The 15,044-nt window shown below is 35.5% G+C and overlaps 1 protein-coding gene across 6 annotated transcripts in view; it reads left to right on the top strand.

Moving 5' to 3' along the window:
- The window catches only part of PCNX4 (pecanex 4), a 55,424-nt gene that overhangs the window by 13,003 nt on the left and 27,377 nt on the right, over nt 1–15,044 (top strand). For 5 of the 6 annotated variants that reach the window (XM_070593128.1, XM_070593127.1, XM_008519848.2 and 2 more), the window contains exons 3-7: nt 6,803–6,982; nt 7,076–7,590; nt 7,836–7,936; nt 8,056–8,178; nt 12,204–12,564. In XM_070593128.1, coding sequence (XP_070449229.1) covers nt 6,803–6,982; nt 7,076–7,590; nt 7,836–7,936; nt 8,056–8,178; nt 12,204–12,564 — 1,280 coding nt within the window. Of the gene's footprint in view, nt 1–1,215; nt 1,314–6,802; nt 6,983–7,075; nt 7,591–7,835; nt 7,937–8,055; nt 8,179–12,203; nt 12,565–15,044 lie in introns of those variants that run through there. The other variant, XM_070593129.1, reaches the window with a different exon arrangement.

The following is a 15,044-nucleotide window of genomic DNA, read 5'->3' on the forward strand; positions in this document are numbered from 1 at the left end:
TTGAAGATTTGGAAAATGTTCAGCCTATCTATATTGCAAAAAAATGAGAAAGTATGTTCTGAAGAGAATGCCAAGGTCCGGATTACCACTCAACAAATAGCTTATGGGATTATATGAACATAAACACTGCCAATTTGGACTAAAGGGTACTGAGACAAGCTGAAATGAATGAAGGCTGTTAGACTTCTTAGATTTGACAGGACAAGGATGTTAGAGCTCTTTGGCTGTAAACATGCACTATTCTTTAAGAAGAGAGAAAAACAACCCCAAAAGTGATTCAGAAATTATCAGGGCTACTGCCTCAGTTTCAACAAGTTAGAAGGCCTCTGCTGGAAGCCTTGGGGGTGGTACCGCCCTGTAGAGCCGTGAGGGTGGGACCCCCATATAGAGCTGTTTGGGCGATGTTGCCGCCCTGGGGGCCTGGAGGGCAGAGTATGGAACTTCTTCAGCATTAAGATCTAATGGAAGTTGCCTTGCTGGGTTTTGAGATTCTTTGGGACCTGTCACCTTTTCCTTTCCTGTTTCTCCCTTTTGGAATGGGAATGTTCATTCCGTGCCTGTCCCACCATTGTGTTTTGGAAGCACGTAACTTGTCTGGTTTCACAGCTTCACAGCTGGAGAGGAATTTTGCCTCAGGGTGGAGCATACTTTGAGTCTCTCCTGTATCTGATTTAGATGATATTTAGATGAAACTAAAGAATTTAGAGTTTATGTGAGAATGAGTTAAGACTTTCAGGGCTGTTGGGATGGAATGAATGTGCTTTGCATATAAGAAGAACATGAATTTGGGAGAGTGGGGTGGAACAGTATGGACTGAATGTTTGTGTTCCCTCAAAATTCGTATATTGAAGACCTAATCCCCAGGGTGATGGTATTTGGAGATGGAGTCTTTGGGAGGTAACTAAGTCATCAGAGTGGCCCTGGTCTAATAGGATTAGTGCCCTTATAAGAAGAGGCACCAAAGAGCTTGATCTCTCTCTCTCTACTATTCTGAGAAGTTGTCTGTCTGCACGCCAGGAAGAGAGTTCTCACCAGAACCCGACCGTGATGGCACTTAGATCTCAAACTCCCTCCCTCCAGAACCGTGAGAAATAAATTTCTGTTGTTTGAGCCCCCTAGTCCATGGTATTTTGTTATGGCAGCCTGAAATAAGACAAAGCATTTAAAAATATTTAGCCAGTTTGTGTACTGAAACTGACCTGTTCTTAGGTGTCTGCTGTTCCTTAACTCTTAGTCTCTTCTAATTGTGCTGCATTTATGGACCAGAGGAGACATGAGAGGATACCCTTATATTTCTTCACCTAATTAAATATGTAAGAGGAGAATTGATTTATGGGAGATTAATTTGTAATTAGTTTCTTAGTACCATTACCATTTACTAACCATAAAATATATTACAGTTAAATGTTTGATTTTGAAAAGTTAGCAATAAAATTGAGTTTAAATGTGTATGTATACATTTCACCCCTTTTTAAAGATTTAAGTTTATAAGATGATTATTTTCAGAATACATATTCTTGAGTTACCATCTTGCTCTGCCATTTCTGAAATCAGATGTTATATGCCTGCTATAATACATCTTTGCAAATGATGCCCTAGATTCTTTCATTTTAAAAAAAATCTCACTTAATTTATAATTTGGTCACCTTGACTTTTTGTGTTACTCGTTGCTAAATGAAAAGCCGTGAAATGTTTTATACTCCATTCTAGTGGAGTGTAGTAACACTAGTTTGATTTAATATACAATTTTAATATTTAATTATAAAGAGATTTTTTCAACTATAACTAAAAGAAAAGGCAAAGGGAGTCCACAAATCTGTTTTTAAAGAAAAAAATGACATGTTTGTGCAGAAAAGTTACCCCCTACTTCACTTTTAGAAAATTTTTAGCTTCTAATTAACAAAGTAATAAAGAATCAATATCTTTATACAGTAGGTGTGATATAGCAGATAAATAATGTATAGAATGTGTGCACTATTCAAATTTGGACAGGTGTCAGATATATAAAATTATGTCTTGATTTTATTTCAGAGAATGTGAAAGTCGAAGAGTTGAGCCCCACAGTGTAGTAATCTTTTCTCTTTCCCCATTCTTTATTCTACCCAGTACAGTTGTATATTAAAATTTTTAAATGACTTCTGTGCATTTATATTAAAGACAAGTGTTAAATTTACAATGCTTAGTTCATGGACTCTTAGGAATTGTTTGAATGAATGGTAGATATTTATTTCATCTTAGCCACTATGAAACAGAATATCTTTTTCTGGGCATGTGGATCTTAGTACAGAATTTGGAATATTTTTATGGTTGTTAGATTCAAAACAAAGTTGTTTTCTTGAGGGCTTAGACTTTTTTTGCCCTAGAAAATTCCTCTTGCATTATCAGAAACATTAGAATTTAAACATTTTTTCTTATAAAAGAATTAACCGCAATAATCATCTGTTTGGGGCTGAGTCATACACACAGGAAGGTAATCACAATGTTTGGTTAGTTCAGTTACATGTGCTTATATTTATTTAAGATGTCCATGTATATAAATACTTTTCTGTGCGATTGCTTGCTGCTTACTTTAAGAACAAAAAGGGTAAATTGAATTTGGGTAAAATATTTCCTGAGTACACATTATTTTTACACAAATTATCTTATCTTTGAATATGTTAACAAGAGAAGTATTTTCTTTAAAAAACCCCACAAAACTATACAAATCTGCATGTTTTCCTTGACCTCCCTGTGGCTTATTGTGTGTGGTTTGGTTTTCTTTTCTGTTACTTGAGTGTTTTTTTCTCAGAATGAAATGAATTTTATTTTAAAACCGCACTATAGAAAGTATTGTCGTCTAATATAGCATCACACTGTTAACCTTGTGTTCATTAATCCTCTGCTTGTAAAAATTTGAAGGACAAGCATTATGAGGCACAGGTGCATTAGCTGGCCTAGTCCTGGTATCTGTGTGAGCAAATACATTATCCCATTATTATATCCATAGTTGCTATACATTTGCTTCTGGACTGTTAACATTCACCTAAGTGGATAATTATTACAGAAGTTGCCTTTCTCCTTGACTTTGATTCCCAGCAGCTCAGTTATTCAAGTACAGTTATGTTACAGGCATACCCGATTTTACTATGCTTTGCTTTACTGTGCTTTGCAGATAATGCGTTTTTTACAAATTGAAGGTTTGGGGCAACCCTGCACCGAGCAAGTCTGTTGGCACCATCTTTGCAACAGCATTTGCTCACTTCCTGTCTCTGTGTCACATTTTGGTAATTCTCACGATATTTTAAACTTGTTCATTATTCTATTTGTTAGGATGATCTGTGATTAGTGATCTTTGATGTTACTATTATAATTGTTTTGGGGCTCCACGAACTGTGCCCATATAAGATGGCGAACTTAATCGATAAATGTTGTATGGGCTTTGACTGCTCCACCGATGGGCCGTTCCCTCATCTCTCTCCGTCTCCTCAGGCCTCCCTTTTCCCTGTGACACAATGATATTGAAATTACGCCAATTAATAACCCTACAGCCTCTAAGTGTTCAAGTGAAAGGAAGAGTCGCACATCTCTCACTTTAAATCAAAAGCTAGAAATAATTAAGCTTAGTGAGGAAGGCATGTTGAAAGCCAAGACAGGCCAAAAGCTAAGCCTCTTACACTAAACAGCTAAGTTGTGAATGCAAAGGAAAAGTTCTTGAAGGAAATGAAAAGTGCTGTCCCAATGAATATATGAATGATAAGGAAGTGAAACAGCCTTATTGCTGATATGGAGAAAGTTTTAGGGATCTGGATGGAAGACTAAATCAGCCACAACATTCTCTTAAGCCAAAACCTAGTCCAGAGAAAGGCCCTCACTCTTGTCAGTTCTTTGAAGGCTGAGAGAGGTGAGGAAGCTGCAGAAGAAAAGTCTGAAGCTAGCAGAGGTTGGTTCCCAAGGTTTAAGGAAAGAAGCTGCCTCCATAACATAACAGTGCAGGATGGAGCAGCAAGTGCTGATGCAGAAGCTGCAGCAAGTTCTCCTGGAGATCTAGCCAAGATCATTCATTAAGGTGGCCACATAATCAACAGATTTTCACTGTAGATGAAACAGCCTTATATTAGAAGAAGATGCCATCTAGAACTTTCATAGCTAGAGAGAAGTCAATGCCTGGCTTCACAGGGCTGTCTGGCTCTCTTGTTAGGGGCTAATGCAGCTGATGACTTTAAGTTTAATCCAGTGCTCATTTACCATTCCAGAAATCCTAGAGCTCTTAAGAATTATGCTAAATCTACCCTGCCTGTGCTCTATGAATGGCACAACAAAGCCTGAGTGACAGCAAATCTGTTTACCACATGGTTTGCTAGTTTTAAAAAGCATGGCTAGTTTGATCTTCTAGCCAGACCACTAAAACTTTCTCCATGTCAACAATTAGGCTGTTTTGCTTTCTTATCATTCGTGTGTTCACTGGAGTAGCACCTCTAATTTCCTTCAGGAACTTTTCCTTTGCATGGTTTCCTTTACATGGTTTTACATGGTTTATTGAATATTTTAAACCCACTGTTGAGACCTACTGCTCAGAAAAAAGAGATTCCTTTGAAAATATAACTGTTCATTGACAGTGTACCTGGTCACCCAAGAGCTCTGCTGGAGACGTACAAGATTGTTGTTTTCATGCCTGCTAACACAGTATCCATTCAGGAGCCCATGGATTAAGGAGTAATTTCGACTTTCAAGTTATTAAGAAATTTTATTTTGCAAGGCTATAGCTGCCATAGATAGTGATTCCTCTGATGAGTCTGGGCAAAGTAAGTTGAAAACCAGGGAAGGATTCACCATTCTTTGCCATTAAGAACATTTGTGATGTGTGGGGAGAGGTCAAAATAACAATATTAACAGGTGTTGAGAAGAAGTTGATTCTAACCCTCATGAATGACTTTGAGGGGTTCCAGACTTCAGTGGAAGAAGTAAACTGCAGATGTGGTGGAAACAGCAAGAGAACTAGAAGTAGAAGTGGAGCCTGAAGATGTGACTGAATTGCTGCAGATGAGTAGTTGCTTCTTATGAATAAGCAAAAAAATGATGTCTTGAGGTGGAATCTACTCCTGGTGAAGATGCTGTGAAGATTGTTGAAATGACAACAAAGGATTTAGAATATTACGTAACCAGTTGATAAAGCAGTGGCAGGAGTGAGAGGATTAGTTCCAGTTTTGAAAGAATTTCTATCTGGGTGAAATGCTATCAAATAGCATCACATGCTATGGAAAAATCATTCATCAAAGAAAAAGTCAATCGATGCGGCAAACTTCATTGTTGTCTTTTTTTTTTTTTTAAAGATTTTTTTTTCCCCTTTTTCTCCCTAAAGCCCCCTGGTAGATAGTTGTATATTCTTTGTTGTGGGTCCTTCTAGTTGTGGCATGTGGGACGCTGCCTCAGCGTGGCCTGATGAGCACTGCCATGTCCGCGCCCAGGATTCGAACCAACGAAACACTGGGCCGCCTGCAGTGGAAGTGCAAACTCAACCACTCGGCCACAGGGCCAGCCCCTCATTGTCTTACTTTAAGAAATTGCCATAGCCACCCAACCTTCAGCAACCACCACCCTGAGCAGTCAGTAGCCTTCAACAGAGAGGCAAGACTCTCCACCAGCAAAAAGATTATGACTGGCTAAAGGCTCAGATAATGGTTAGCATTTTTTAGCAATAAAGTATTTTTTAATTAAGGTGTGTACGTTGGTTTTTTAGACATAATGCTATTACACAGACTACAGTATAGTGTAAACCTAACTTTTATATGTACTGGGAAACCAGAAAACTCGTGTGACTTGCTTTATTGCAATAATCGCTTTATTGCGGTGGTCTGGAACCATACCTACAAATCTCGGAGGTACACTTGTGCAAATTTTGAGATTTAGTTTTCTCTTTTGACAGTTATCTTTGGAACTCTGTAAGTACTAGGACGTTGTTAGTTTCCAGACAAAGTGTTTGGTTAGCCTCAGTCCAAAAAAGTAGTAACATACTGATAATGTTTATTCTTCTATACTTTAAAGTTTTTATTAATTTGAAATGGTTTAATGATGTTATATTTAACTGATAAGTGTTATACCAAGAACCAGTTTCTCCACTTAAGATAGAAACCTTCTCTAATTTATGAGATTATATTGTGCAAGTTGGTGTTCTCAAATCCATGCCACTTTTATACAAAATAGAAAGAGCATTATAAATCTTAGTTAAGTTCCCGGGCTAATCCACAGAGACACATCCATAACCTCATGTTGCTGACTTCTGATAGTAATTATACTGACTAGGACTTGGGAGTGAGACAGGACAGGAGAGAGTAGGAGAAAGAGGAGCCCTCTCTCTTTGCTGCTACTAATGTATGAATAGCAGTAAGGGTTGGCTTTTCCAGAGTCACTTGTAATTTTAAATTTTGAACTCTAAAGAACCATTGGTAGAATTTTAGCCAGTGTAGTTTAGAGATTTAAGGGAGAAATATTTTTGCCGTGGGCTCAGTTACATTTTACAAATCCCTGAATTCAATTTTATTCAGTAAATTGCTTTTAATTACTTCTTCCTTCTTTCCAGGTTTGAATTCACATATTCTCTAAGTGCTAAACGTATACACAATTGTGTAGGAGTAGTTACTGGTATGGGGGAAGGACAGTGGTCACAGTTTATATGGGATGGTCTTTCGAAAGTTGGGACTAGGACCTTTTGTTTTGGAGAAGGTGTATGTGGAGCAAGTGGATATATGAGTTGTTTTGTTTTTCCTGGAAAGATCCTCTTCTTTATGTTACTTTGTATAATTTAAGTGTTTTCTTTTTCTTATAGGTTTATGGTAAATATACCAGCTCTAGAACAAATGAGTCAGATTTTACACATCTTATTTATATTTTTACCCTTTCTGTGGGCACTTGGGACCCTGCCCCCGCCTGATGCACTTTTCTTATGGGCAATGGAGCAGGTTTTAGAGTTTGGCCTTGGAGGTTCATCTATGTCAACCCACCTCCGGTAATTATTTTAAATGTTACAGTTATATTTGACTTATTCTTAAAGAACTTTCCTTTTCAAGCAAATCTTTTCTTCTCTTTTTTTGCCCTGCAGGTTATTAATGATGTTCATCGTTTCTGCTGGAACAGCTGTAACATCATATTTCATTCCCAACACTCTTGGTGTGGTTCTTTTCATGACTGGACTTGGATTCTTACTTAGTCTTAACCTAAGTGAAATGGGTTTTGTCTTCAAACACAGTGTAACGAGACACAGAGTTGGAACCAAATCTAAGGCTTTACCTAGTGGCTCCAAAAAACAGTTTACTTGGAAGGAATGCCTTTTCTACATTGTTGTATTAGTCTTGGCTCTCTTAGAAACTAGTTTGCTGCATCACTTTGCTGGTTTCTCACAGATTTCCAAAAACAGTCCCCAGGCTATTGTTGGCTATGTTTTGATGATATTACTTACATTACTGTGGTTACTTAGAGAAATTCAGAGTGTCTATATCTTTGGAATTTTCCGAAACCCTTTCTATCCAAAGGATGTGCAAGCTGTGACTTTATTCTTAGAGAAGCAAACAAGGCTCCTGAAGATTGGTGTTGTCAGGCGGATTTTGCTAAATCTAGGTAGGAAGATAAAATCTATAACCTTGTGTTATATCTAGGAAGTGTACAAAAGTTTAATGGAATTCTCATATTTGTGTAATATACTGCATAAAAGTGTTTATTCTTTTATGTTTTAATTTGTTCATTAGTTTTTTTACTTAATTGCTTAGAAGTACTCATTAAAAAACTCATATTGGTCTGAGTAAAATGTGGTAGAAGGGGTTACTTTGCCTTAATTAAATCCATCTTTTTTTTGTTTGTCTTAGTGTCACCTTTTGCTATGATAGCATTTCTTTCATTGGACAATTCCTTACAAGGGCTCCACTCTGTGTCTGTCTCCATTGGATTCACAAGAGCTTTTAGAATGGTAATCCTAATATGCACTTAATAGTATTTTCCTATTCCTACATTTGTGATTTTTACTCTTAACAGTTTACTTAGATTATCAAATTCTACCTAATAAAGTGGATACTTTGTGTACTGCAGGTATGGCAAAATACAGAAAATGCTTTATTGGAGACAGTCATTGTATCAGCAGGGCACTTGCTGATCCCCAGTACAGACATATGGTGGAACAGAAGCCTGGATACAGGAATCAGACTCTTACTGGTAAGTATAATTTTTAACAGCTTTATGAAGATGTATTTCATATACCATAAAATCATCCACTTAAAGTATACACTTCAGTGGTATATATTCAGAATTTTGCAGTCATCACCACAATCTAATTTTAGAACATTTTCAACATTCCAGAAAGAAACCTCATGCACATAATAGTCATTCCCCATTCCCACTCTCCATCCCACCCACCCTCCACTCCAGCCCCAGCAACCATTAATCTACTTTCTGTCTCTGTGGATTTGCCTATTCTGGACATTTCATGTGAATGGAATTATGCAATCTGTATTCTTTGCATCTGGCTTCTTTCACTTAGATGTTTTCAAGGTTCATCCATGTTGTAGCATGTATCAGTATTTTATTCCTTTTTATTGCCAAATAATATTCTGTTGTATGGATATACCACTATGGTTGAATCATTCATCAGATGTTGGATATTTAGGTTGTTTCCACTTTTTGACTATTATAAATAATGCTGTGAACATTCGTGTATGAGTTTTGTACGGACGTAGTGTTCATTTCTCTTGGGTATGTGTACCTAGGACTGAATTTCATTCGTGTAGGCACAATATGTTTAACACTGCAAGATATTGCCAAACATTTTTCCAAAGTGGTTGCGCCATTTTACATTCCCACCAGCACTGTATGAGGATTGTAATTTCTCTATATCTTCACCAATACTTGTTATTATATGACTTTTTCATTATAGTCATTCTAGTAGGTATGAACTACTATCTCATTGTGATTTTGGTTTGCGTTTCTCTGAATGTTAATAATGAATCTTTTCATATGTTTATTTGCCATTTGTATATGTTTTTTGAGAAATGTCTGTTCAAATCTTTTGCCCATTTTTACTTGGGTTGTCTTTTTATTGTTGAGTTGTAAGAGTTCTTTGTATATTCTGGATACACGTTCTTTGACAGATATAAGCAAAAATTTTCTCCTGTAGGTTTTCACTTTCTTGATAATGACCTTCGAATCAAAAAAGTTTTTAATTCTTTTTTTTTTTTTAAGATTGGCCCTGAGCTAACATCTGTTACCAATCTTCTTTTTTTCTGTCTTTCTTTTTCTTCTTCTCCCCAAAGCCTCCCAGTACATAGTTATGTATTCTAATTGTAGGTCCTTCTGGTTCTGGTATGTGGGATGCTGCCTCAGCTTGGCTCAATAAGTGGTGCTAGGTCCACACCCAGGATCCAAAATGGCAAAAACCCTGGGCCACTGAAGCAGGTCATGCAAATTTAATCACTAAGCCACAGGGCCAGCCCCAAAAGTTTTTAACTTTGATGATGTTCAATTTAATTATTTTTCTTTTGTCATTTGTATTTTTGGTGTCATATCTAATAAACACTGCCTATTCCAAGATCAGAAAGATTTACTATGTTTTCTTCTAAGAGTTTCACAGTTTTAGCTCTTACGTTTGAGGGCTATGATCTACTTTGAGTTGCTTTTTGTATATCATGTGAAGTAGAGTTCCAAATCCATTCTTTTGTGTATAGATGTACAATTGTCCCAGCATCATTTATTGAAAAAACTATTCTTCTCTCAATGAGTTTTCTTGGTACCTTTCTCAAAAATCAAATGACAAATGTGAGGGTTTATTTCTGGACTCTCAGTTCTTTTCCATTCATCTATATGTCTGTCCTTATGCCAGTGCTACGCTGTCTTGATTATTACAGCTTTGTAGTAGGTATTGAAATTTGGAAATGTGAGTCTTCTGGCTTTGTTTTTCTTTTTAAGTATTGTTTTGACTGTTCTGGTACCCTTGTTTTACCAATTGAAAGTTTCAGCTTTTCAGTTTTTGCAAAACCACATCTGAGACTTTGATAGGGATTGCCTAAAATCTCTATATCAATTTGGGGAGTATTGCCATCTTAAAAATACTAATTCTTCTTTTCCATGAACTTGAGATGTCTTTACATTTATTTATATCTTCTTTATTTTAAGTGTTTGTAGTTTTTGGTGTACAAGTTTCATGCTTTAATTAAATTTTATCCTAAGTATTTTATTCTTTTTGATGATATCATAAACGGAATTGTTTTCTTAATTCATTTTGGGTCTTGTTTATTGCTAGAGTATAGAATACAATTGATTTTTTAATATTAATCTTGTATCCTGAAACATCACTAAACTCCTTCATTAGTTCTAATAGATTTTTAGTGGATTTCTTAGGATGTTCTGTATATAAGATCATGTTTTCTGCAAATTAGGTATAGTAAAGATAGTTTTACTTCTTCCTTTCCAGTCTGAATGTTTTTCATTTTTTTTATTACCTAATTACCCTGGCCGGAACCTCCAGTAGAATGTTGAATACAAGGAGTAAGAATGGACAACTTATGAGGAAAGCATTCAGTCTTTCTCCATTAAGTTGATGTCAGTGTTTTACCATTAAGTATGATATCAACTGCCCATTTTTTGTAGATGCTGTTTGTCAGGTTGAGGAAGTTTGCTTCTATTCCTGGTTAAGTCTTTTTATCATTAAGGTGTCAGATTTTGCCAAATGCTTTTTCTGAGTCTTTTGAAATGGTCATGTGGTTTTGGTCTTTTAATCTATTAACATGGTATAATACATTGATTTTCAGTTTTTAAACCAACCTTTCATTCCTGGAATAAATTCTACTTGGTCATGGTGTGTAATCCTGTTTATATGTTGCAGGATTTAGTTGGCTAGCATTTTGTTGAGGATTTTTGTGTGATTAGTATATACATATAGCTTTCTTTTCTTATGTCTTTGATTTAGATATCAGAATAGCACTAACCACATAGAATGAGTTGGGAATTTCATGTTGATTATTCATAAATGTTTTGTAGTATTCAGTATGTATCTTAAATATACTGTAGTATGTAGTATTTTGTAGTATGGAAGCCATCTGGTCCTCGACTTTTGTGTGGGTAGCTTTTAAATTACTAATTCAATTTCTTTACTTGTTGTAGGTCTATTCAGATTTTCTGTTTCTTGAGTCAGTTTCAGTAATTTTTGTCTTTCTACACTTATCAGTTTCATCTAAGTGATATAATTTATTGGCATCCAGTTGTTCATAATATTATTTTATAATCCTTTTTATTTTTTTCTGTAAGATTGCTGGTAGTGTTATTTCTCTCATTCCTGATTTCGGTAATTTGAGACTTCTCTGTTTTCTTTCTTGGTCAGTCTAGGTAAAGATTTGTCAGTTTTGTTGATCTCCCCAAAAAACCAGCTTTCAGTTTCATAGATTTTCTCCATTGTTTTTCTCTTCTCTATTTTATTAATTTCCTCTTTAATCTTTATTAGTTACTTACTTCTGCTTACTTGAGGTTTAGTTTTCTCTGTTTTTCTAGTTTCCTAAGGTGGACAATTAAGGTACTGATTTGAGCTCTTTCTTCTTTTTTAGTGTAGGCATGTACAACTATAAATTTCCCTCTGAACACTGTTTAGGCTGTATCACAAGTTTTGGTATGTTGCATTTTTGTTTCATTCATCTCAAGATGTTTTCTTATTTATCTTGTGATTTCTTCTTTGACTCACTGGCTATTTAGGAATGTGTCTTTTAATTTCCAGATTTCTTTCTATTGTTGATGTAATTCTGTTTTGGTTGAAGAACATACTTTGCATGATTTGTATGAACATACTTAGTATGATTTCAGTCTATTGAGTTTTGTCTTGCAGCATGACTTCTGTTTCTTAATCTGTAAAATACTCTCTAAAATAAGGGTAAATTAAGGATAGTTGCTTAACTACCACTTCTGGGTCTCATGACTTAACAAGCATGTAATACAAAAGATAGTCAACCTTAAGATATAGATAGCACTCTGTCAATTCTCTTTAATACTTTTTTGTTGTTAAGAGAGCCCAAACTTTTAAAAATATAGTCTCATTTATTAATTGTGAGATTGGAGAAAATTATAACGAAGAATCTTATATAAAGGGCTATTTCCTCAAAAATATTGGTGCAGTATTAATATAGAGTTTTCTTTATATTATCTTGAAAATGCATGAAAAGTCTTTAAGAATAAAAAGTATTATTTTTACATCTCTGCAGGTTGGTATCATGCGTGATCGTCTGATTCAGTTCATCTCTAAATTGCAGTTTGCTGTGACTGTACTTTTGGCATCATGGACGGAGAAAAAACGTAGAAAATCAACCACCACTTTATGTATACTCAACATTGTCTTCTCTCCATTTGTGTTGGTCTTCATAGTTTTTTCTACACTACTCTCTTCCCCCTTACTCCCCCTCTTTACCCTTCCTTTGTTCTTGGTGGGGTTTCCACGACCTAGTCAGAGTTGGCCGGGAGTGGTGGGCACTGCAGCCTGCGTGTGTGCAGATACAGTGTACTACTACCAGATGGTCCCAAATTTGACCGCTGCACTGCAGTCTGCGATGGCAGCTGGAAGTTTAGGTAAGTAAACCGGTTATGCTTGAGAAATCCTCACTAATGTATTTCAAGTACAAAAAAATGAACACAGAAAAACAGTCTTTTGATACAACCATTATACTCATTCTGATACTTTGATGTGCAGGCAGAAAGACTAAATACAAAATAGAAGTGTATCTCCTACTCCTTATTTTGAGATAAATAAAGTTATAAATAAAAATACTAAATAAAATAGTATTTTATTAAAATTAAAAATACTATAAATAAAAAATACTAAAAAGAAAATTTCATTAAGTTGATTTGACAATTTTTAAAAAATATTTTCTTTGATTAAAGTCAGGTTATAGTCCCACCATTGAAACATGAAAACACCTTATCTCCAAAATTTCCATGAATTTATAATGAGTTCATGTCAAGTAGATGCAATTGCTTAGACCCATAAAGAGTGAAAACTAGCCTCATGTGATGTCAGATTGAAGAGCTTAAGGAATGTGGCTTCTATCTTCTTAGTTATTGTATAGCTAGTTAAGCAATCTGACAAGGTTACAGGACAAGATAATGTAAGGCTTTGATCGTGATTGGTAGCCTCCCAATAGAAGTTCTGTGCAAATATTAGCAAGATTTTTGATGAGAAGGAACTGATTTTATGATAATTATAATTTTATGATTAATTTCATTGGACGCTAACTGCAAATTCAATTATGTTACACTTAATGTTGCTTTTCGATAAGGTATAAGCTGATGACAGTAGTTTGTTGTCTCCTACCATGTACCTTAGGTTTTGAAATTTGTTTTAGAACTGTTGCCACTTCCTGGCAAATTGATTCCAGGCAGAGTAGCAGTTTAAAATTAGGATTTTAATGAAATGTTTACTTGGGTTGAACTTTTCTAATTATCTGTTATGTGAGATAGTTTAGGAAAAATTTTATCTTTGTAGTACAAATATTTTATGAATAATCATTTTCCCTTCTTCTAGGAAATATTCTACACTTTTAGTACTTTTATCCAGTTCCAATTAATTTATATAATAATGCTGTGCCACTTTTTAAAATACCTGTAAGGTTAAACTCATATCTGAAATAATAAATTCCTTAGTAATAAGGTAGAAATTTTACTTTAATATCAAACCAATTACACTAAACCAAGAAGTATGTTATAAAGTATTTCCTGGGGAAAAAACAACAACAATGAGGTAACATTTCCCGCACATCTGATTGGCAAAAATGTAAAAAGTCTGACGTTACCAAGTATGGGTAATAGGAACTCTTGAACCTGTTGTAAGGGAATGTGTACATTCATACAACCACCTTGAAGGGTAAATTTATAGTCTGTAGTAAAGATGTACATATCCCATGGCCTAGGGATGCCAATTTTAGATTCCATGATCCAGTGATTCCAATTCTAGAGAAACTCTTGCACATATGTTTTGAGGGTCCCCGAGACCATTCCCAGGTGTGATAATTTGCTAGGAGGACTCACAGGACTCAGAGTATAGCCATACTCACAGCTAAGATTTATTACAGCAGAAGGATGTAGAGCAAAATCACCAGAGGGAAAAGTCACATGGGATAAAAGAGACCAGGTGCAAAGCTTCTAGGCGTCCTCTCCCAGTGGAATCACCCAGAACGTGCTTAATTCCCCAGCAACGCGTTGTGACAACGTGTGTTATGTTGACTACCAGGGAAGTTGATTCGATACTCAATATGCCTAGGACTTTCACTGGGAGCTGGTCATGTAGGCACCCTCTGCCTAGCACGTACCAAATTCCCAAAGGAAAGCACATGTTCGGTATAAACTGTATTCCTTGCACAAACAGTTTTGTTCAGTGTAAACTGTATTGTTTGCACAAACAGTTGAGGCACGAGAGACTCTTTATCAGTTAGGGTGGTGAGAACTCTCCTGAAATACAAGTTCCCAGATGCCAGCCAAGGGCCAATTTTGTAAGCAGACCTTTCAGAGGATGGCAGTCAGTTCTGTTATGTTAACTCTTTTCTGCACAACACATTGTACAAGGAGACTTGCACAAAGGTAATTTCTGCAGCATTATTTAGAATAGTGAAAAATTGGAAACATCTGAAATGTTTATTAACAGGGAAATGAATATTCAAGTTCAGCTTTATTTATACAATGAATTCTCAATGTAGTTACAGTGAATAACTTTGAGCTGCTTATAATCAACATGGGCAAATCTCAGAGACATACTATTGAGAGAAAAACTAAGTTTTTAAAATATTTGTATAGTATGTAGAACTTTATGTAAATTTTCAACACCACAAAACATTTTTATATACATGTATATATAAATGTACAAAATCTTTTAAATCATTAATGTGAAGTTGGATTTTATATATTTAATACTCTTCCTAATATATCTAACATGTATTTAGGATTTCATATAGCAAGTTCTAATTTCTTGTTTTTCTGGAAAAGATATCCTTGAATTCTTGTTTATTATCACCTGTAGATTTTCTCTTGCAACTGTTCCTGTAAAGAGCTTAATTTAA

The sequence above is a fragment of the Equus przewalskii genome, chromosome 25 (assembly GCF_037783145.1).
Source record: "Equus przewalskii isolate Varuska chromosome 25, EquPr2, whole genome shotgun sequence".
Classification (NCBI taxonomy): Eukaryota; Metazoa; Chordata; class Mammalia; order Perissodactyla; family Equidae; genus Equus; species Equus przewalskii.